The sequence below is a fragment of the Chamaea fasciata genome, unplaced genomic scaffold (assembly GCF_029207755.1).
Source record: "Chamaea fasciata isolate MVZ Bird 193981 ecotype frontalis unplaced genomic scaffold, bChaFas1.0.hap1 SCAF_7, whole genome shotgun sequence".
In the NCBI taxonomy this organism is placed as follows: Eukaryota; Metazoa; Chordata; class Aves; order Passeriformes; family Sylviidae; genus Chamaea; species Chamaea fasciata.
In genome coordinates, this window is record NW_027094092.1 from 11,059,716 (window position 1) to 11,084,426 (window position 24,711).

The following is a 24,711-nucleotide window of genomic DNA, read 5'->3' on the forward strand; positions in this document are numbered from 1 at the left end:
TATTTTTTCCAGTTGTTCCAACCAACTTAGCAGTTAAAAAAGGCAATATTAAAAACTTACTTTATTCACAAACACTAACAAGCAGGAGGAGCTAGTCTGCAAAAGATTACCTGTTGCAAAGGCTTTGCCACATCCAGGATGTTCACACTGGTATGGTCTGTCTCCTGTGTGAGACCTTTCATGCACCTGTTGACATCCAACACAGTGACTTAATGAAATGTTGTATCTGGTTACTTCAGCACGGAAACAGTTCATTCTCAAAGCCAACATACTTAATTTATCTTACTAAGATTCACATTGAAGGGTCTGTTTATATCAGTGATGAAAAAATAATGAAATATGGTAACAACATTTTCCCTAAAACTAAATATGTCTCTTTCCAAGGTTTAACCTGATCCTGCCAGTCAGTTTGGCACAAAACACTTCTGTAAATACATGCAGACTTGCCATCATGCACTACATTAAAGACAGGAGGTAAATATGCCTCAGACCCCACTCTCTATATGACTTTTGACTCCACTGAATGCCTCCAATGAAGCTCTTATACTGCATGGAACATCTACAGCAAGGACCTAGTTTTATCAAGTGACTCATAAAGCCAACCACTCACTGACTCCTGTAGTCAGAGACAAAGCAGCACTGTGAGGAGGTTACCTCACCAGCAAGAGATTGTGCCAGCCTCAGCTGGAATGTGAGCCCTATACCATTTACTACTTCAGTAATCCCTTTACCTAATTTTAAAAAAGGAAGAGAATTAAGAAGTTGCCATCTGTGAAGATGTTCCAGCTTTTCACTTTGAATATTAGTTTTGAAGAGCCTCGCTTTGTACTATGACGGTGAAATATTTCAAAAACTGGAATTTTTGCATGATCATGCAACATGTAAAGTTGATAAAGCGAATGCTGGATTCCAGAATTTCTGTGACACTGCTGGTGGAAACAACCTCAACATACTGGCAATACACCAGCTGAACATCATTCCAGAACACCAAGTAAACTCAGCTGAGCACCAGCCAATTACTGGAAAATCAATCCATTAAACATTTGACAAAACAGTCCCATTGCAATTGGCTCTCCCTCAATTTCTATTACTTTTAAGCACATAATCTTAAAAAAAAAATCTTATCTATAAAGTAGCAATGCACATTTTAAATCTCATCACCTTAAGATGGTGAGCTGTTGTGTACAGTTTTCCACAGCCATCATAATCGCAGCGAAAGGCTTTCTCTCCAGTCTGTTGAGATTTTGCCGTCACTCTTGTTCCATGCCCTTGCAAGACAATCTTAAGTGAAAGAGAAAAAAATATATTTTTAAAACCCCAACCACATACTAAAAAAACAACAACCAAAATGGATCAGAGAAGTCACATACTTTGCTAACAAGCCAGAGCTGATTCTGACAGGTTTCTTTTATTTCTCTTTGCTTTGCTATGCCATGTATTTCTGCATACTCAATAAATAAACTAAAACTAAATAACTGAAAATCACAATGGAAACTGTAAAACATATTTACTTGTACCTAGAAAATTTAAAAGCTTTCATTAATTAGTCAAGTAACAAAGACAAATAATTTAAAATATAAGCACAGTAGTAAAATGACCAAATTAGTAGACAGACAAGTCTTAGATTCTATCTGAGGTGCTAGATCTGTTCCGAAGGGAAATTAGTTATAAATCAGACCACCTTCAAATACAAGTTAACAGAAAGGCCAAACAATAATTAAATGTCCTTAGAATGAGCACTTTGTGAAAAAGAAGGAAAGCATTTTGTACTTGGTCTGCCATGCATGTATTTTGATCAAGCTAATTGGACCATTGTGAGCTAGGTTCTACTCTCCCTTCTGGCATGACAACAGGAAAATCAGCAGCACAGCTTCAGGAGGCAACTGAAACCCCTTGGACAGGCTCCTTCATACACTGACATGCAAGAAACATTCATTCATTCAACAGACTGAACAGAGGCAGAAACCCAAACATCAGCACTTGGATACAACTCTGTGCAAAGCAATCAAGACTATTTTACTCTGTCTTTTTAAATCACCTCCCTTTTGTTACAGATCCAATTCTATTCCAAACTGTCAAAAGAACACTGCACAGGATGGATGAGGAGACCATACTCCCAGCATAAAACAGTGTCAGCTGCAGCAGGTTGCTCACAGCCATATCCAAATGGGTTCAGAATATCTCTAAGGATAGAGACTCCTGAAGTCTGCTCCCAACGTTCACATTCCCAACTAATTCTTCTTGGCAACTGAGGGTCTGCAAAGTGTCTCCCATAGCCAGCTGCTCAGTAACCTGCTCTTGACTGCCCATTGCCATCCCTGAACTCCAGAATGCTCCTCACATGCCCTGTTGTGATGCCCTTCTGGCAGATACCCAGGATGTTAAAATTCCTCATGAAGATGTGGGCCTGTGAACACGAAAAGGCTTGTTCCAGTTGTCTGCCAAAGGCTTCATCTTCTTCCTGATCATGACCTTGTGGCAGACAGTCACCACCTCAAGCACTCACACTGCTCTGAGCCATCTCACATCCCAAAGCCCCGTGCAGTCCTTCCCACCTGGCCCTTTTGAAGAGCCAGGATCCATCACCACAGCACTTCAGTCATCTGAGCCCTCCCACCACAACTCCCTCACACCAGGGAGACTGCAGCCCTGCAACAGCACTCAGACCTTTATTTCCTTTTTCAGAGAAATCACCATTTTGACTGCTAACACCTTTCCTACAGATTCTTCAGAGAGGATGGAATAACTCGTTACCTTCAGACTTCTTAAGACTAAAGGAGCAAAGTTCAATACAAAGTTTTTATTCAGCTGAAATGTTCATCTCCATCACTTCAGAAAATCTTCTCTGGAACCACAGAGAAAACCAACCTCCTTGGATCAAGAAGCCCATTACTGATAGTATTGTTTAACCTATGACAGCATGAATCACAGAAATCACTTCAATACATTAAGAATACACTTGGCTGAGCACCTGCACTGAAGCACTATCTTTTTTTTCTATCAGTAAACCTACCACTATTTTCTTTGTTGTTCCAGCATATATGTATATACTTGCTAAGTTCTGCCATAAAGCTCAAGTATGCCAAAGTTTAAAAGAAAATGAAAACAATTCTGTAATGCGCTGATATCTACAAGGAAATAACCAGCCATAGTCTTACCAATATTAAGATGGATACAAAAACTAGGGAGGAAGCACCTTTCTAATAATGTGGAACTCACTGAGAGGAACTGAGTATTTCAAATACTTTAAAAAAATAGATTTTAAAAGCCCCTATTGTTGAGAGATCACAAATGCATCCTGAGGTCAGAGAGGTAACACAGGAGAAAAACAAAGATCTCGGATCAGATGTTTCTATTGCACACATAAAAGCAGAATCATATAACCAAAGTGTGTATTATGAACAGATGGATAGGACAGGTTAGAAGGGAAATAGTGAGATACCCATTTGCGCACACAGAGTCTTTTGTTTTCCCATGAAGAAATCACAAAGAGGTTTTATGCTTTTTTTCTTTGCTGAAACACCTAACTAACCACAGGCAAGTCTGAGTGACTGCTTAGCAGCGTGACATCTGTTCTGTTCCCTGTGGACTTAAAAAGTTTATAAATATACACCCATTTAATTCTACAGCTAAATATAAGACTATTCTATATATTCTATATTAATACATATGAATACGGAATGAGCTACAACTAGGTATCAACTTGAATCAAGACATAAGAATGATTTATATTTTCATACATAACTGATAGCTTTGGGCCCCTTCAAATGAAGGCCCACTGTAGTCACCTTACAAGGGTCAGAATTTGAGACTAAGCCTCACTACCGTTTTGAAATGTCAGATCTTGTTTTGCTTGGAACATCTAATGCTCCATAAGATTGGCACATTTCCATATTGCACATATGTTGCCATATAAGATAAAACCACATCCACATTCAGTTTGCTTTGGGGCTGAGGCCAAAATCAATATTTAGGTGGATACTGATTACAGGTAATTTTGCTTAGTAGGCTCTTACTTCAGGTAAAACCAATGAAAATTTTATCTTGTTCCTCCTTGAATTTTGCCTTTCATTGGAGTTATAGCCCTATTCCAACCTACAAGTGTGCAAACCCTCTGAATTTCTTAATTTCATTTTCTGGAACATGGTCTAATACAGGAAATAATGCAAGTATTGGTTATTCTCTCCTTCCACAGTCATGCCACACAGGCAAAAGTAAAATGTCTGCAGCTTTAAATATTGGGGGATCTAACCTGTAAAAAATTAAAAATAGAAAATTTGAGCTCTGAGATGTGAGACTATAATTATATTCCTTTCACAGATAATGTATTTTGATCTTGGAAGAAGACATTTTTCCTCCTTGTCTACTTCATTATTTCTTAAATTAAGCAAAAAAGGAGAAAAGGTTTGCCCAGAGAAGCCCCATTCCCAATTCAATGACTTTTCCATTTTTGATTTTGTCATCTGAACATGTGAGGATATAGAGGTTATAGTATTATTTTAGTTGTATATTTGAAGCACAGAATACCTTTTTTTTTTGTCTTTTCCTTTAATAAAATACATTATAATGCCAAATACCATTCTCCTTACATAATTTTATGGATCCCAGGGGACAAAGCTCGAGACTTAGTAAGTTGCATCTGTATTTTCCATTACCCTTTGAACTTTTACATTAATCTTTTCACATTGAAAGGATTTTACATTTCTGTGTACTGACAATATGGATCCAGAAGAAGAAATTGAAGTATTTTTCTGGGAGCAACACTCTTAATTACTGATTCCTTATAGATCCTGCTATAAAGGTCAGGGACCCTAACAGGGGAAGTGGAATCAAAGTAAGTCATTAAAGAGGGAACAGTTCCAGACCTATGACTGGAATGGTCTCTCCTAGAAGAAATTCATTAACTAAGACAGCATTTTTCTTTTTTAAATACTATCAAAAGTCAGCTCCTTCTCTGGAAAAGAACTTCTGAAATACTAACAGTCTTACTGATGAAATACTCAGGTCAGCTTGAAAAATCTTAGAAAGACAACATAATTTTTAATTACCTTTTAACAGGAAAACCAGTAAGTATTAGAAGATCTTTTAAAACTCTTATGACAGGATCTTGTACAGAGTGAGATAATTAATATAAGCTATCTGAATAGTTTGAAATCTACAAATTCTGAACGGTAGAAGCAAACTCCAGTTCATGGCTACAGGGCTCCCTATCATGCACCTTGCTGGGCAGAAAAGACAAAAGAAATAAGTATCTTTAATTATTTTGTATTAAGCACATACCTGCATTTTTTTATCTTGTTCATTTTCACTTATAATTCCTGTGCTACTAACACTGTCATTTCCATCAATAGACACCTGAAAAACAAAGTTGAAATGGGAAAAACATTTACAGGTTACTTTTATTAATCTGAGAAACAAAGGGTTACAGACAGTTCCTGGGGCTATTTCATAGCTCTCTAGCTCCCTCTTGGAACATGTTTATCCCACGGTACATGAGCTTACATAAAAACCACCACTTGCAGCACCTGCATTACAGAACAGGCCAAGTAAGCACAACAAAGTTTGTAACAGGCTAGGAAAGGCTGCAAGAACTAAGAATGGACAAAAGTATTACAGTAAATCAGTAAGTTTAACAATACTGAGTTCTGACAAAAGAAATCCCAAACATTTACTTCTTTTATAATAAGGATCTCGCTCTCACTCCTTGTTAAGCAAAATGCACTTGTTTCAAACAGCACAACTTTTCAAAAACAGCTTTTTGAATCAAAATATCTAAGACAATGTCTTACATCTCAAATTACAACTAAACAAGTATTTGAGTATTGCTACATAGGTTTGTTTTTAAAGACAGTCTCCAGGAAGAGAAAGGTATTGCTGTTACCAAGGAGCTCATAAAAATATTTGAGAGACTGTTAGATGCTAATGCAAAATTCTTATTTAAATTAAAATACAATCACCCAGTTTAAAAAAACACCCCAAACTCTCTCACATGCACCAACTCAAAGAACCGGGTTACTGATCACTATATAAAAAAATTAAAGTATACTTTGGATAGTTTCCCATTCCTTAATGGTCTCTGTATTAAGCTCAGGCATTCACAATACTCTCTGCATCTATTATATTCAAGGCTGAAAGTGATGCACCGAAGCCTAGTCTTAGAGATTTTATTCTTGTCTAAAACAGTTTGGCAGGAACCCTCCCTCCCTCCCCTGGGCTGCTCCTGCCCTTTCACCCAAGAGGCCACAGCAGGCCCCTGAGAACATTGGTGGCTGTGTGTTGCCCAAAGCACCAGCCCCCAGCACTTGGCTTGGAGACTGCCATGAACTCATCCCACAAGAGGTTTTCATACTGTCTCTCTAAATTAGACAATTATGAACAATATACTTTTGGGAACTTTGTGGTAAAACAGTAATGAGGAAAGTGCCCAAGCAGAGGCAAATTTACGTTACAAAAAGATTGAAAAGAGTATCAGAAAGCAGGTAATTCTTGTGTATTTTTTTCAGAGGGAAACAATGGCTATTTGGGGACCTTCTCCCTCAGAATTTTTAAAGGAAGGGGGGAGAACCTGCACAGAAAGGAGACTTGAATTACTTCATCTGGAATTTCCTGTTGCTGGTAGAGAAAAGAACTGCTGGCATGAAAGTAGAACTTGATCAACTATTGAAAACAAAGGATCCAAACAGAATGTGTGTGCACGTGTTGAGGCATGCACAAATCCCAGTTACTGTACTCTGCCAGCAGCTGTGATGGCACAGGAAAGCAGCTTATGGAAGGAAAGTATGTGTTGTAACCTCTTCCCATTGCCATCACCTTTTCTGACTTCACTGAGAGCAATGACCTTTTTTCCTTGGTTGCTTTGGGAGGATGGTGGCATTGACTCAGCCCAAAATTACAGGACTCTAGTTAAGTCTGCATGTGCTTTGCATATTGTGAAAAGTGGCACTATGCCTGAAGAAGAAGGGACAATAAAAGTTCTACCACTTCCAGTGAGCTTCTGGGTAGTCTGCTTGGATCTCTTCGTATGAACTCTCTTTTATTCTACACTGATCTTGGGCACCCCACTGATCTTTCTGTTTCTGTCTGTTGCATAGGACAGGGAAACAAAGAACCACCACTTTCCAAATCCACCTTTTTTTTTTTTCTTTGCCCTTTAAGTTTAGAAAAGAAAGCCTTAAAAGAACCAAACAAAAAAAAAAAAGACACCCAACTTTTAACTTCTCTTTTGCAGTATTGTAAGAATTCTTGAAGGATCCCAGGGCAGACCTTTGAGCTCCACCTAAAATACTCTCTTTTATGCTAAAGAAAGATTTAGTCTGTCCTCAAATAAAAACACAAGAACACCTACAATGAGTCAAACTGAAGGCCATACTACTGCACCATTTCATTTCCAACAGCAGCCAGTAGCAGACACTGGAGAACACTAAACAAACAGGCCAAGCACGTAGTGATGCATTCCCCATAACATTCTGCCAACCTCCAAGCAATCTGTCACTTATGAACTTCCTGAAGCAGGAGTCGTGTTTCTACCTAATAGCCACTGACACATGTTTCTTCTATGCATTTATCTAATTACTACTCCTTGAATCCAAGGACATATTAGTGTCCACAATATCCTACAAGCAGTGCTTAACTTTGAGCTGTTTGAAAAAGTATCTTCATTCTTCTTGAACCCATCACATGGGTTTCACCTGATGCTTCCCAGTTCTGAAACTGGTGCAGCCAATGACAAGTCACAACTCTTCTTTGGGCTACTCAAATTTTATAAAATCCTATAATATACTTACCATGGATATTTAATTTCTTCCTGTACCTTTTTCAAAGTGTCTGTAACACCAGCTGTGCAAAGTGTACCCTGCCTTGCTATGAAGTGCGCATGGCTGTGGAGAAGAATCACAAAAGTGCATTTCTTCTTTTAAGAGAGATGCAAGGTTCTGACCATTGAGCTAATATTTGGTTTTGTACATAAACCAGGTGTAGTGCTTGAAAACTCATTCTATTGACTGCCCCCTAAAGGTTCCAGCAGTACCATTCAGAATAAGGTTCTGAGATGAAAGCTTAAAGAAAACAATTTTTCCTAAACAAACTTACTAGTGCACTACAGAAAACAAATTCACATTACAGAATTAAAAACCCCATATTGAGTTAAATAGGATGAAAACGCAAATTTACTTGCGTTTCTTTTGTTTCTTAGTCTCCTTCTCAAAACAGAAATTTATCAGAAATTATGATTAATATAACTGCTGGTTAAGAAGGGCAAAGTCGTGATTGATTTAATCTAAATGAAATAGTACCCATGGAATGTGTAAAAGCTTGTGATTACAGCTCAACTAACATTGAATTACCTTTTATTTCATGAAATGCTAAAGCATAGTATCACAACACAATCAACCTGCCTGCCTTAGAATCTCTCAATTCTAACAGACAGAAGCATAATGAAAAGAACACTGAATAAGCTATTTAATTATCCTAACTGGCCCTCCAAGTTTTGACAACTCTCAGTGACATTAAGAGGACAGACTTTAAAATATGTTTTTCTCTTTTTCCAGAGCAATACAAGCACTGATGGCAATTATCCAGCAACTGGGACACTGCTTAACTATGGAGTCATGGAAGTTGCATCACCCATTACCATACTTATATCATGCTTTACAGAAGTCCAGTAAAGTGAACAACATGAATTTTGTGCATCCTACTGCGTTTTTACTATTGAAAATGTAGATCAAAGAAGTTTTTTTCTCAACTCAGTAACTGTCTAATTATTTTTTCTACACTTCATACCATGTGTTGGCCTTGCTCAGTACACCAGGCCTTACTCTTCCCATTCAGGAAAAAAAATTAATCCAGCAATAGCGCCTGAACAAGAATAATTTAACTTTGCCCTTCTTTCCAAACAGCGTCCTTTCAAGAGACTCCTTTGCAATGCTATAGTATAAAGAAGATTATAATTTGGCTGTCTAAATGGCTTTCTAAATCTGTCTCCAGTTCAATGTTCAATCTTTTCTCCCTTTTATGCAACACTACACACCAGAGCTGCTCATGACAGTGAAGCACCATTGTGACAATCCGGTGTTCTCTCCTCTAGGAATCTGGGATTCTCTCAGTTACAATTTTATTTCTTAAACGGCAATTGGCTTGTGCTGCCAGCTATGTTGTGCTGTACATGAAAACATACTGGGTAGGGAAAATGCCTTGCAGAGTACCTTGGCTGCATATTGCTCCAGAGCACTGATGGTGTCTGGGTCGATGGCAGCATCCCCTGTGTGCAGTCCTGCCACTGTGCCATCGGCCTGGATGGCTAAAATGGTGTCTGACTGTGGCATCTGCACCGTGTGGTGGATGTAGGCAGTGGTTCCATCCTCCAGCTGCACAGCTTGCAGGGCACTCTGGTCATAACTGTCTGAGGAATGATATTGCAAAATGTTAGGATTCTGAAAGGAGCAGCAATATGTTACAAGAGAAAGTACTGCTCTCCAGGAAGTGTCTCCTGAAGTCATGCACACATATGAAATACATGAGAAACAGAACCACGAGTATATGAGAAAGAGAAACACTTAAAACAACACTATGAATAACACAGGAATTTGTTTTCAAGACAACACCCCCCATAGTTTTATTTCTACAATTACAAAAGTACCAAAATAATCTATAACGATCTAGCTATATTTACAAAGGAAATCAGGAACACAAATATGATTTCCATTTCAAATCCACTTATAATAAAATGAAAATAATAAAAGAGATCTACTGATATCATTACTTCAGATTATAGAATTCATAGATCTCACATTTTAAGAAGAGAATCATACAAATATGCAAAAGAAACTCATAATATAAAACGACTTTTAACAAAAAAAGTCTCTATTACATTCTTTCCTCTTACTATTCTTGGTTGTAAAATGTAATTGTTACACTGGTTTAAACAGACTAAAAATATATACTTGATCACTTTTTCAAGAGACATGGTACTATTTCCAAGACTAGTGTAATCATCTTCTGCAGAAACATATGTTATCAACTGGAATAACTGCATTTGCATTCTTGACTATCAGCTGTCACATTTTCTGCCCTACTGCCTAAAGGTATATACTCACTTTAATGTGATCCTGGGCTAAATAAACAGTGGAATGCACTGGCTTTGATTACATTTATAACTGTTACATGAGGCCCAAGTAAAGAACTGAAACAGTCTCATTTCAACAATTTTCAGAAAAAAGTTAAAACAAGTAATTCACGCTGGGAATCCCATTAAGATGATAGTTTTTAGAGAGTATCCTATTTTATACTGCTGAAGTTCTGTTGAACACTGATGTAACACACGCTGCTAGACAAAGCAGTTACCTTTTGAGGTGTGGTGAATAAATGCTGTAGTTCCATCTTCCAGCTGAACCGCTTGTCCATCTTCCAGACGCAGGCTCTCCCCTGCTCAGAAGGAATTACAGCACTTCAGCAAGAGGCCAGAGAATCCATCAGATGGCAAGATCAAACACTAAATACATAGGATTACAAAATACCTATGATCTCTTCGTGACTATTTCCATTAAAATAAGAAATCAAGCGATTATCATGGCTGTTAACTACTTCATATCAGTATTTCTCAGTAATACATTATTTTATAACATATTTCTTGTATTATTGCACTCACTGTTTTTAGGCATAGGTACATGTTGAACATAAGCAGCAGAACCATCTTCTAACTGAATCACTTGGCCATCCATTAATTTACCATCTGAAATATAGAGAATATTTTTAAGAATTCTAATTGTGTAACACATCACAGTTTTAAACACAGTTGCTACTTTCTAGATTAATATATAAATAAAATATCAACAAGAAATATAGTTTGGTAAATAGAAAGCACAGTGTGACTGTACAGAGCTTTTAAAATTCTGGGATTAAAAAGCCAGAAAAGGTCTGCTGTTCTATCTATTAGGCAGAATGTTGATATCTGGGTTTGAACCATAAAGATCTCTTCACTTTTGTTTGATTTTTATTCTGAATTTCATTTTTGCATCTTATTAGTAGCAAAACCAAAACATTTATTTTATAGTTTTACTGTAATTTCCCACTGGAATTGGAACTTCAGAAATATTGTATGGATTTTGCCTGACTTTGCAATGCAAAGAGAGGGTTAGAAAGGGGAATGTCACTTCAAGAGCCATCAGTTTGCAGTCCTCTGCCTACCTTTAGAGTTGTGCTGTATGTAAGCAGTGGAGCCATCAGCCAGGGTAACTGCTTGCAAACTTACACCTTCCATGTTTTCCAAGTTGTCACCATCTAGCAGGGAAAAAAGTTCACCTTCACTACCACCAGCATGGAACCTTAGAAATCTCAGTTTAAAGACTTCCCTTAATTATTACATCCCCTCAAAGCATATTGGTTTGACAAATAAGAAGTGCAAGTAGTTCTTACTTGCTTTCTGGTTTCTGAGCCTGGGACACATAGTAGGGTCATATATTCAAGATTCTGCTCTGTAAACGTGACAGCTAAATGCTATTTTCCTTCACTCATAAAAATACAATGTCACTGAATAAATAACTACAAAGCTGAGGTTTTAGGAAAACTATGAATTAAATCATCAGAGCCAGTAGTGAAATAATGGCACACATACTTGAATTGACAATTTTTGTTTTGTGCAACACTACTTGTCATTAATACACACAAAACTATTTAGATCAAAATGCAGATTTAGGAGAGAGTTTTTAATAATGTAAAATCATAACAAAACTGTCAGAAAACATCAAGTTGAAGCCAATTTCAAGTCATTAATCTATTTTAAAACTCAACTTGCTTAATACATACTTAGATATCAACTGAATTTACAAAGTATAAAAACAGTAGGACTATACGGAGAATAAAGTCAGATTTTATATTACATAACTTTTTGGTACATTTACACTTCTATTCTCTTAATTGAAAGATTACTTCCATCCAGAATTAAATTAGTGAATTTAATGCATCTCAGTTAACTGTTTTCTCCTGAACTTTTAATTCAGAATACACAACATGAATTTTAGTGTTTTATCTGAGTTTCAAAGAGAAAAGACATAATAATGTAGAGGTATTTTAACCTGAAGGTTCACCTTGCACAGCTACAGCTTCTGTCAGACACAGAGTCACATGCTGGGCCTCCATTCCTCCTCCAGAAAATTCCGTCATTCCCTGAGAGTCTCGATTTATCTGAGCTAATAACATTGTCTACCTAGAAAGAAAGTATTCAAAAAAAACCAAAAAATTGAAATACAGAACCAGAACTATGTCATCTCAGTTCAATGTGATTTTTATACAGCTGCTACAAATATTTTATGTTATGTTTAGCATAAAATAGATGCAAAAAATGATTGATTTATCTGGAAAATATTTTGAAGGAATAAAAGTTATCTGAAATAAATAAGTATTACTACCTCATTTAACTTAGATGTTAAGGACTTCAGGTAGCAGTTATTAATATAAAGTGCATCAACCACATTTAAATTTCAGTTAAATATAAATGATTTAACCAATGTACAAAGAATAATGGTGGTAATGACAGTACAGGTAATGATACCTATTTGTCCCCAGAATTGAAATAAAGCTGACAATTCACCCAGAGTCACCCATGATAACAGCAGGGCTTTATCTTTATAAATCAAAGATCTCTCCAGTGCCAGTAAGAGGTATAAAAACAATGACACACTGCAAAAGTCTAACTGAACAATTCAACTATTTCCCTAGATTTTCCAGAAAGGTTTCTGTTTAAACAAAAAAACCAACCAAACAAAACAACCTGTCCCTTAAAATAATGAAGTATCTCATGATAAAATTTGTTAATTAGACAAAAGGACAGTGATCAGGGAGTGACTGCTGTATCTCACAGAACCAGACTGAGCCATCCCTTTGCATACTCACATTTTTACCCAGGCGTGTTTTAATATGGGAGATCACATCACAGCTTTTATTCCTAGTGTGGTTCTGTGACCTGCTGGTTTGTAATTCAAGGCTGAGAAGAATAATCTAGGGCGTTTAATTTATTTATGATTACCTTTATAAATGTATTTGACTATTTTTACCTCTACAGTCCAGAAATCTGCTCTTGAATAAGCAATTCATCTACAGTCTCCAAGACCACTGAGAAAATTGTACTTCTCTCAAAACTAAGAAATTAAGTTTGATTATTGTAGAATAATGTAAGAAATGTAGGCAAGAATGTAGAAACTTCTTGTGCTTAAGAAATACTGTGTGCGTACAGGATTTAAAAAGGTTGCCACAGTAATTTAGTAGTTGAAAATTACACCCAAACAGTATTTTCCAAATACATCCAAGTGTATATAGTGAGCCAGACCTTTTCCTAGAGCTGCAGGCTAAGTTTCTTATTTCCAGTTAATGGAACAGATACAGCTTAATAAAGGAAGTGGAAAGCAAAGGTACCTTTGGGAAAGTTTTAAGCCTCCTGCTTTTTTCATACATGACATTGAAAATCATACAAAAAACCCAAGACATTACTAATGAGCAGTGCATAATTCTGTAAGAAATATGCCTTCCAACATTAATGTCCTCATCATTTCTCTCTGGAACATTAAGGAAATTAAAATACTGGCTTGCAATAAGGAATTTGAACCTTCAACAACTGGCATCAAAAAGATACAAGTAAGACAGAAACCAAAGTATAATTCAAAAATGGATGTGAGGGGACTTTTTTAAGATCCAAGAGAAGATGGGTAATTCTTCCCAACATCCTTTTCAGGAAAAGAAGCTTTTACAGAAAATGAGGCCTCTAAAAGACATGTAATACATAAAAAAAGGAGAAGCTACCCAGACTAAATTGCATTTATATAGATGTCTCTGAAGAAAATGAAATAGGAAAGTTTATTTGGATATTATAATCTAAGAGACAAGGAACTGTATGAGAATATAGAAGATCCTGAGTTCAACCTCTTCCTCTGCCACATCCATGACTGTGAGTTTGGAAAAGTAACTTCTTTTCCTATTACCCACTTATCATCTCCCCATCTCAAAATAGGCAGAAAAGTTTTACTTAGAAAGTAGTTTGCTCACAAACCAAAAATCATTTGTGATGTAGCTACAGAGTCAGCCTAAGCAGGCAGAGAAGCAAAGCAGTCCATCATGCATGTAATATGCAGCAAATAAGATCAGAAAACTGTTGCAGTTTAAAAAAACCCAACAAAACAACAAACAAACAAACTAGCAGCAACAGGAGATTTATCCAGTCGTTTGCAAGGGCTGCTTTTCTGGAGGTACTGCCAGCTTGTAGCAAGTTAAATTAACTAATTCTGGTATGATATGCTAGTGGTATCCAGTGGCTGTCCTCTGACTGCTACCAGGGGTCTGTTTTGTCAGCATTGCCCATGCACTCAGTTTTCAGGACACCTCATGGAAGCAGGCTGCAGAACTGCTACACCGTTTCACACAGCAGAGAAGAAAGGCTTTGTAACCACAGATGTTGACTTGAACTAGAGAGTGAAACAATTCCAACAGAGGCACCTCAAAGGCCTTTCAGCTCTGGTCTGTTTGATCAATATTCCCTCTCTTAATCAAAGTATCTTTTAAAACTCCAAGCACCTTAAATATCATCTGCCTTCCTCCAGAACTCATGGCTCTTCTCCCACCTTTGGGCGGCAGTGAGGGTGCCATTCCATGCACAGCTCCAGAGTTCTCACAGAGTCTGCACAGAGTTAATTGCTTCAGAGGTGAGCAGCTACTTTGGAAGGAAAAGAAATCTAATGCCAGAAAAATTCTAGGGCTGCAGGAGCAACAATACTTAAATTGTTTCACCAGTGTTTGCTACTGTAGCATGGCTATCAACACTCACACACTGAAAAGAACTGAAGGCAACTGCTGCACACAGAACAATGTCTGCAACCTTCCAGAGGATCTGGACAATCACACAATCTCACACAAGAACTCAGCAGCAATGCAGTCTGTTTCTCCCAATTCTAGCTCCTTTCAATTATAATTTCCAACATATCCTTTTCTCAGTCCTCTGTCTTTCCACTAAGCTCCTTATCCCCAGCTCCACCCCTTCTCCTTAAAGTACCAATTTTCTTATTCAGTCCAACTCCTCCTGCAACTAGCCCCCAAGTCTTCTCTTGCTGCTGGTCTCTGTTCCCACACCACTGTCTATCCCCTTCCTGCCTCTGTGTCCATAGTTCCTGTTCAGAGCCACCCTGGAAGCACTCCCCACAAGAGGCTGGAGCACCGGCGTCCTCCCGAACACCAGCCCCAGCTTTACTCCCTCTGCAGGGGCACAGCAGCTTTGCTCTGTCACTCTGCTGGGCAGGGAAGAGAACCCTCAGCCAAAAGTGGATGTGCTGCTCCCTTCCAGACCCTCCTCTTTCTCCCCAGTGGAGAACACTGACTAGCCAGACAAGCAAGAAAGATGTAGGAAAGACGTAGAGTTGGCCTGTGTTGCAGAGAAAAGGGTCAGTCTATCAGAGATCACGGTGCTACAGCGCTACTCGGTAAGAGTAGTCAAATACAGGAACAATCGGCCAAGACAGGGTATGGGCTCTCCATACTTACAGAGGTTCAAAGCAACCTGACACAGCCCTGGAAAACCCGGGCAAATGGGACTTGCGTTGATCAAGCCTGAACCAGGTAACTTCTGAAAGTCCTTCCAACTTCACCTGCTCTCTGATGATCATTTCAATAATGCATACCTTTACAACAGCATCACCCTGCTGTTCATGATTCATCTACCCCGTAAATCTAATCTCCTAACATTTTTTAATTTGCTTTGCTTTTTCAAAACCAGTTGGCTTTCATCAAACTCAAATCCCTTCTTTGCCTCCACTTCAGTCATTCTCTTCTGTTTTCTCCTCAGGTTCCATCAAATTTGTCTCCATCGTTTTTTCAATCTAAATCTCACCAGCTTCTTTCCCCAATTCACATCATCGCTTTTATTCCTCTGCATTCGCACCAGTGAGCTTTTTTCATTAAATCTCCTGCCTGCCAGAAGTTCTGTCACTAAATATCCACGAGAGATTTCTTTACCCTCTTCAAATATTGCAGCTCATTAGTTAAAAGCAGCTGAAAGCATCCATTTTCAGGAGAAGCCAGGAACCCTGGGGTGGGGCCTACGCAGCAACCCGGCAAGATTGACACACGTGGATTCTGCTTCATCTCAAGAGCTGTCTGACAGAAGAGCCAAGTACAGGCTCAGTCACGAAGTACTCCCTGAAGTGAAAACTTGAGACTTGACCTTGTGAACTCTTGCAAATCTTCACAGATCACAGGCAAGTTGCAACTGTCAATTTTCAAAGGCACATCAATGACGACATTCGGGCAGACTTTCACAAGGACAGTAATGGATCTTGCATTCCTGAAATGATTAGTCACCAAAACATGTCTATGGTATCCACGCAGGGAAAATCTTGAATGGTTAAAAGAAAAAAATCTTCCCACAAAAAATCAGCCTGAGGCAAAAAAAACTTGACAGAAAATCTCTGCACTGAAAAGAGTGTCTGACCACAGGCAGTCACCCCCCCCCAGGACTGATACCTTAAACAGACATCCAGCAGCACACGGAGGTGCAAGCTCTTGAGAAAAACCAAAACAAACCACCACCCCCCGCAAATTATCTGAACAGAAAGAAATACTCTCAGGCACACATTAAATTCTCAACACCTGGAAAGCGAAGGCATGTGAGGGGGGGAAAGGATGGTTAAAACCAAAAGACTTTTCGTGAAGAGTTCATCAAGTTGCCTATCTAGAGAGCACCTCCTGTACTTTTCCCTCCACTAACACTCAAAGAAATAGAATTTTCTGGGTGCTATCAGTTGTTTTGGAGAAAAGATGCAATGTTTTATGTAAACTCAATCTAGCAACTGGAAACAGGAATCTCCACTAAAAACTAGGAATCAAGCAACTAGAAACCAGCAGGTGGGATTCAGGCAACTGAAAAGCAAGGGAAGAGCTGGCAGAAGGCATGGCTGCTCTGGAGCAGAAAGGGGGTTTGGGGCATTTGGGAACTCCAGGAGCTGAGATGACAGTATGAAGAGAGCCCAGTGTGGCTGGAAAATAGCAGGAATTTGTCATTTAAAGAATAACTGCACCACTGTAATGCTGGACAAAGGAAAAAATCCTGCAGTGATGGCAGCAGAAACTCCTTAGAGAGACAAAGATGATGCTTAGAGGATGATTAATGGGAAATGGAATAAAGTTTGTCATAGCAGTCATGGAAGAAAACTTACTGTTATAAAACACAAACTTAGAATGTGCAGAAAAAACTGAATGACAGGAAAAAAGTTACTCCAGACATTCAGCAACCTTGTGATTGTTCACTCCCGTCATGCAGACAGCACTAAGAAGCTTGAAATAATATCCATTTATTTAATATTAAAGGAAACACCACTTTTATTTTTAATACACTTCTAAATAATGTACAAAACCATAGTAATTTTATAAAGCTTATAAAAACAGCAAACAAAAACCAATCAAGAAGGGTAAGATGGCAAATAACACATAGCCTCACAGCAGTGAAACTTTCATTAAGGAATTTCTGCCAACTGTATTCTTATGTTTGACAAAGCTGGATCCCAAAATCAATTCAAGTATGCCCGCAGTGTAACATAATTAAGTTTTTTCTGAATTAAATACTGCCTACCTTAGGGTCCTTAACAACTGATATGATTGCAAATACCAGTAATTTCATAAAACCAATCTGAGTAACAAATGTGTGAAAACTCAAAATTACAATCAACAATCTGATTAAATACACTTCAGTTGATAATTCATATGCGTTACAGCTTTCTAAGTCTCAGTGCAAAAAAACAGTCTGACAGACTGGAAAACTGACTATTCCACATAGTTTTTTCAGACAACCCAAGAGGACTTTTAGCATTTCTTCCCCCACTAATTACATAAAGTCATTTGTCATCTTTAAGCTCAGAAATAGACACAGGCGAAAGAAGACTCTTTTTACTATCTTACTTCAGCTCCCCTATGTAGCTGCATGATAATCTTTTCCAGTATTAAGCAGAAATCTGTAACAGGGTCAGAAATTAAATCTAGATCCTGTGGGTGCTTTGATCAAACACTTCAGTAGACACGGATTCCTTCTTCATCAACAGTTCTTACCTTTTCCAGGACTTTACTGCACTGAAAAATTGAGGTTTGTGCTGTTGGCAGTCTGACTTGCAGTGAGTGTAACAACTATTTAATGTTGGGCACTTCTAAATTGCTACGTGCTTTCTCACATAATCTCGAGTTCTTTTTCTGTATTTTTGCCAGTTTCTTGTACAGGCAAAACATAATTAAACAGCAACTTATACCACATTAATCACTCACAGTGTAAAATGGAAATAAAGCTGAAACACAGAACAAAAACCACTTCTACAGAACCTGGCAACATCAGTTGGATTCAGATAATTTAATAGCAAATCACACAAACACTTTCTGAGTTCCTGTGTGGTAAACAAGTGTTGTGAATGACAAACCACAGGCCCTAAGTCTGGTCCTGGAGAAAAACCTGACCAGGAGTGAGAGCACTGTCAACTGCACAAGCACGACATACACACTCTGAAGCAGTCAAACTCAAGGCTCCTTTTTATTCTTTTTACAGTATTTCAACCTTTGTGTTCCACAAGAGATACATCCAAATAATAATAATGCAGTTCAAGAGTAATTCACACGACAGTGTTTGGTATTTCTTCAGAAACGAAAAATAAATGCAAGACCAAATTTATCACTGCCTTAACCACACATCAGTCTAACTTCAGTGTGAGCAGTGGGAACCGCATTTCACCTAACAAAATTGTCATGTTCCAGCAGTCTTTTTCCCCCAAAAGTCATTTCCACACAGTTTATATTTCAAATCTCATCTACAAATCATGAATGTTACAAGTATTTCCTGATATCAATGCTTGCATTTTATAGATATAGTAAAAAAACTGGATTAACCAGTGCAAAAAAAGAATATTTACAAATCCTTACTCTACCTAATGAGATTGTGTGTATGCGTATTTTCACACCGTTGGAATGCAAAGGTTGCTATTATTTTCAAAGGTATGTCTTTTAAACAAGAAGATTCAGAAAGCCACCCACCAACAAGTCCTACACACATAGAGAACACTCAGGCTGCTCCCAAATATGACTTTTAACTTCACACGTTTCTTGAATATATTAGAGAAGAAATTACTGGTTAATGAAAGGAGGCCAGAGTAGTTCGTCAGCATGTGAGCTGTCAGCAGTGCTGACAGAGCTCATTGAACTCCTGCTGCAGCTCTGGGACAAGCATCTCACAGCAAACACCCAGTTCCATGACCACATCTGCCCTGGGTGCACTATTCCAGCAGCACGGCTTCCTGAACCAGAGCTTTGAAACAGATTTGGGAGTCTTCCGACACAGCCAAGTCCAAAAATCCTGCATGGAAGCTGACAGGCAATTGAGATCCATGCAGCATTGTTTGCAGAAGTACAGAAACAGGATTCCAAAATTTTTACATTAATCAGGTACAAAAAAGCCTATTAATGCAGCCAGTCAACGAGCAACACGCTAATGACTCTGTTATTATTATTATTAGCAGTAGCAGTCCCCAGCAGCAGCAGTTTGGCTTGAGGGAGGGCCACCCATATAATCTGTCCCAAACAGCCAATTCAAGCATGCCTGAAACACCCCTCTATCATCAGGAATGCTGGTCTGTGTGCATGGAATGCCTTTGCCTACTGCAAATGCAACTGTGGAGCTCGCTTACCAAAACAGCACATCAAGTTTCTCTCAGGGCAGGTGGTATTTCTTGTTCAGAGTTAGGATACATTTCTTCTCTCCTGGCCAAACTTGTATTATCAGTACTCAGGCATACCTTCCTTTCTTCCCAAAGAACCTCAAACCCAGTTCTTTATTGCAGACTGACTGGTAATAAATTAGTCGTCTTTTAATAGTCAAAAGAAGTTTGGGTAACTAATCATAATGTGCACACTCAGAAAAAAAGCTGAATAGCAGGTCAGCTGATTTTCTGAAAAAACTTAGAACGTGATTAACAAACCTGAAAAAACCCCAAACTTAAATTAATTTTACAGCACATGTTAGTGAGATAAAGCATTTCATTCCAAATGGATTTCCACCCTGCAAAGTAGGACGGGAAACAGATTTAAAGCACCTAACAGATGAATCAGTGTGTTTTTAGAACTACTGGCTTTTGTTTGGTTTGTTTTTACCATCAAGTGTTTATATCGCTGAAATATGTATGCAGAAGGCATCCAGCCGATGCATGTCACAACTGTATCTAAATCACTCCTGGAAATGAGCAGTGATGCCTATTTACACTAAAAGATATATACAGTTAACTTCTGAAGCACTCCATGGGGCTACTTATCCCTTAAATCATAAAACCTCCACTTATATCGGTGTTTTAAATAAAACTGGGCACATCTGGTGATTAGATGAACACTTAAGGGCGAAAAAACTGAAAGAAACCAAGACCTACTCTTTCTATTGCTGTTTTCCTTTCATGCCAAACAGATTTTTAACTTTTTAACTGTCAAGCAATCACAAAAGTCTCTTATTTACATCACCAAAACAAATGAATCCTGGCCATGCCCTTCCAAATCCTGCAAATCCACTGAGACTGGCAACAAAAAGAGGACTTCTGAGTGGGTTGTTTTGTGTGGGTATGAGTTAATTACCAATCTGGTAAGTACATTACAGATGTATCAGCATTCGCCATGACAGGTAATGGCAGTGCTTTAGCACAGGAACTAAAGGGGCATGATTGCTGGATTGCCAAAGCTGTATTACAAACAGAACTTGAAACACAGGACATCGAAATCCATCCTACAGAACTCTGTGCAGCACCATGTTAGCTACGTTTGATTATACTTAAAATATGAGCAAACCAACTAACTTGCAAATACAGACCCATCTTCCAATTCTAGAAAAATCTGTCATCAGAAATGAAGTCCAAGAGTATTTAGCAGGTAACACAATTTTCTGCTCAAGTGTGTACAAAGGGAAACATTCTCTATGCAGTAAAATACAGACCGAGGTAAGCGTTACGTAGTTTTAAGTGTAACTCTGATGTCAACCTTGAAAATTGCAAAACCTGCTGGAACTGTAAATTGCCTTCAAAACTGAAATTTTCATTTATTTAACAAGTGTTATCTTGGTGGAGCAAAGTACAATCCCACGATACAATTAAAAAACAGCCAAAACCTTTTAGCAGACTAAGTCACGGGAAACATTTATTACTTTAGCCCAATTTGGTTTTGAGTAACTGATCAATGATCCCTGGTGCACAGAGGCAGAGAAGCAAAATCATATTCTCTCAAGTAAATACAACAAAGGGCAGATCAAGTTACACTGAGGTACAGGCAAGGCCCCATAAACCCCACTGTGCCGAGATGGGTCACAAGGGCTCTTCCCCTCCTCCCCAGAAACGGTGTCCATGGAAAGACCCCTCACTCCAGGCTCTGAACAAGAGCCCTGCACACCTCAAGTTACAGCAATTTGCACTCCAGAGCTGAACTCTCGGGTTCAAGAAGACGATCCATCGGTTTGGATCGTAGTAGATCTTAGGGATCCATAAGCTAAGGTTTCTACATTCCTCCCATCTTTTGGGATCTTTTGTGCCACAAGCCACAGGAACAGACTACGCAGTTCCCGCTGTCTTTACCAGGCACACTGATTTCCTTGCAGAGGACATAAAAAATCAAGCTGCTCCCAATTAATGCTGAGCAAAAAGCACTGCTGGCGAGCTGCAGAGATGTGCAAGACAGGTAGCAGAAACACCGGAAAAAAGTCCGTGAGTGGCAAGGAAAGGCCGGCTCGGGGTGCTGTGCTATGTACGTACATGTCAGAGGCTGCAGGAGTTATGGAAGATATCACGGGAAGCACAAATCACGGGAATGGCCAAAAAGGCAGGTGCAAGTCAAAATGCAGACAGAACAGGAGTAACTACAAAAGCACAAAGATGGGTCCCACCCTCCTCATGAATATCTGCATTCTGGCCATTGTAAGGCCTGACACTGGAAGAATTGCCCTGATTATCTGTGTGTGTAAAACCCATCCAAATTCAGCCAAGCCCTTTGGAAAACAATTCGCTTCCCAGGTGCCTGCTAACGACTCCTCCAAATGTGATAGTGTTTCTCCAAGACCCCGCCTACGCTGAGCATGTGTTAACCCAAAACTCCTAAGGAGAAGACTCACGTGCCATAGCAAGAGAAGACCAACGTGCCCTAGGGTAAATGAAGCCATCCTGACCAAACTAAAGCCGAGGAGCCTTCGTCATCCTTATCCCTGCGCCCATCCCACAGAGCTGCAGGTAAGCAGTCACAGAGGCAACAGCCAGCACTTGGACCTAGCCACTGCTCAAACTCCCGGCAATTCCCTTCTCCTGGACAGCACAGGACAGCAAAATGTCCACTGAGCTGAAGCAGCACGTAACTGGAGATATTCTCAAGAATAAAACCCTAATTTACAGCCTAATTTTGGCACCCATTACCAGGGACTATTCATCACTTGACTATGGCTGTGCCTCTCCTCTGAGGAAAGCATCACAAGCTACGCAAGAATGAAGACAGAGTGAAGTCAGTGAGACTTTCTACCTAAAGTACCTTTTACACTGTTTTAAGTATTTGCTTTGTTTTAGCCTTTAATGTAAAACAAATTTACTCTTCCTCAGATAGGGTAGCAGAATTATTAATTACAACGACAACAGTGAATTATTAAATCAATTTGAAATACACTTCTCAAAACTCTTTCAAAATGTTTATTTTTACATCTCATTTAAGCTGCAATCCATTACCAAAGCAATCATCTATTATTTGACCACATACTCCTGAGGTTCCTTTTCTGCAGTGATACAGACAAATCGCTCTTGACACAAACACAGCTTGAAAGCTCAAGGCATTAATGCAGAAATACAAAGAAACAAGCCATGAAAACACGGCTACATCGTACTCTGCCACTCTAAAGCCGTATGGCAAACGCACAAAGCAAACATTCTTCTATGTGTATGTTAAAAACTGCTAGTTAAACGTAATCTATTTCCATTTTTCAGGTACCTTCACCTAGAAGCTACAACAGAAATATCTGGTCTGCAAGGACAGCTGGTAGACAACATTTGATGCAGAATCTCTATTAAACAAGAGGAAATGTTTGCTTTGAAAGACTGTAAGGTTGCAGTTCCTGTGTCACTGCACTGGAAATAACATTCCTTACAAATATTGCTATCAATCTGCATATGATGGCAAAAGCAATCCTCTGATAGTTCAAAACGAAACCTTAAAAAAAATTAAAACTTAAGCAGAGCTGCTCAACCGCAGCCTTGTTTTAACAGAAATTTTAAACTTTTGCATGGAAGTCACGTCTTTTTCTGAATGAAAAAGCACCACAAATAAAGCCTTATCAAAAAATAAGAATCTTTGCATTACTGCAGGCCATTTTTCTAGAGGAGCAGCTTCTCGTTATCCCGTTCTATTGTAAGTTCTAGGGAAAAAAAAAATGAAGGAAACGGCAAGAGCGATAGTTAAAAAGGAAAAAAAAAAAAAAAAAAAGGCAAAGTAAAAAAGGTGAAACCGCTTTTGTATTTTGGCGAGGCGAGGGAGATGCAGTGCAGCAGGCGGGTTCCGGGAGGTGCCGGACGTTCCCCCGAGGAGCGCGGGCAGGCCGCGCCGCGGCCCCGGGCCGGAGCGGCGGGTTCTCGCCCGGAGCCTGCGCGGGCCCGGCCAGCGCCGCCCGAGTGCCGCTCTGCGGCCCACGGCGTGGAAATACCGGGATCGAAAAATCAACAGTAACGAAATACTGTATTGTTTCATATAATGGACTTTTTAAAATAGGGGGAGGGGGAGAACCGGAAAAAAAAAACAACAAAAACAACCAAAAAACCAAAAATACAAACAAGGGGGAAAACGTAAAAATATACGAGCCCCCCGATTTAGGCACGGCGGGCGCAGGGCCCGGAGCGCCCCGGCCCGAGCCCTCCTCGCCCCCCGCCCGTGACGCAGCGCCGAGCGGGCCCGGGGGGGCGGCCCGGGGGACCCCCGCGGGCCCGGCGGGCGGGGAGGGGCCGGCGGGCCCCGCGGAGCGGAGCGGCTTTATCGCCGCGGCTCTGCCGCTCGGGTCGGTGCCGCCCGCGCCCCGCTGCCCCTGCCCGCCTCCCCGAGCACCGCCGGCGGGCGCGGCGGGCGCGGCGCGGCGGCCCCGTCCGGAGATGGCGGAGGGAGCATAAGGCACACTGGGTAAAAGCACATTTATATACGAACCTCGCCGAGAAATTTTCCAACAATTCCTCCGTCCGACCACCATGCACCAGGACAGGAAACGGCCGCTCGGCGCCGCCCGCCCGCCCGGCACCGCCCTGCGCCCCGCGGGCGGGGCCCGGCACCGCCGGCTCCGCCGCTCCCATTGGCCGCGCCGCGCGCGCCGCCGCCGCCGCCGCCCGCCATTGGCCGCCTGCGGGCCGCGCGGCTGTGCCCATTGGCCGCACGCCCGCGGCCCCGCCCCGCGGCTTCATGGCGTCGCGGCTGTGCCGGGCGCGGGGCCGCCGCCATTTTGTGGAGCGGGCAGGCAGGCGCCCGCGCGCCAGCGGGGAGCGGCGCCATTTCCTGCCCTCCCCCGGCGGGCCGGAGCCGGCCGGCAGCGCCTGGGGCGGCGGGCACCGGGAGGGCACCGGGGGGGCACGGGCAGCGGCCGCCGGGGCCCCTCGGGAGCGGATCCGGCTCGGCCGCGGCCATCCGCGCTCTCTTGGGCCGTGCGCGGGGCCCCGTGGGCGGCCGGGG

At 40.4% G+C, this 24,711-nt stretch overlaps 1 protein-coding gene across 2 annotated transcripts in view; it reads right to left on the minus strand.

Moving 5' to 3' along the window:
• The window catches only part of ZNF143 (zinc finger protein 143), a 38,255-nt gene extending 13,988 nt beyond the window's left edge, over window positions 1-24,267 (minus strand). Inside the window, exons 1-9 of one of the 2 annotated variants that reach the window (XM_066187550.1) lie at window positions 24,196-24,267; window positions 12,081-12,199; window positions 11,182-11,274; window positions 10,643-10,726; window positions 10,339-10,419; window positions 9,201-9,397; window positions 5,281-5,355; window positions 1,162-1,281; window positions 111-186 (exon numbers count right to left, since the gene is read on the minus strand). In XM_066187550.1, the coding sequence (XP_066043647.1) occupies window positions 111-186; window positions 1,162-1,281; window positions 5,281-5,355; window positions 9,201-9,397; window positions 10,339-10,419; window positions 10,643-10,726; window positions 11,182-11,274; window positions 12,081-12,192 (838 nt within the window). In that variant the 5' untranslated portion in view covers window positions 12,193-12,199; window positions 24,196-24,267. Of the gene's footprint in view, window positions 1-110; window positions 187-1,161; window positions 1,282-5,280; window positions 5,356-9,200; window positions 9,398-10,338; window positions 10,420-10,642; window positions 10,727-11,181; window positions 11,275-12,068; window positions 12,200-24,195 lie in introns of both variants that reach the window. The other variant, XM_066187549.1, reaches the window with a different exon arrangement.
• Between the last annotated feature and the right edge of the window lie 444 nt (window positions 24,268-24,711).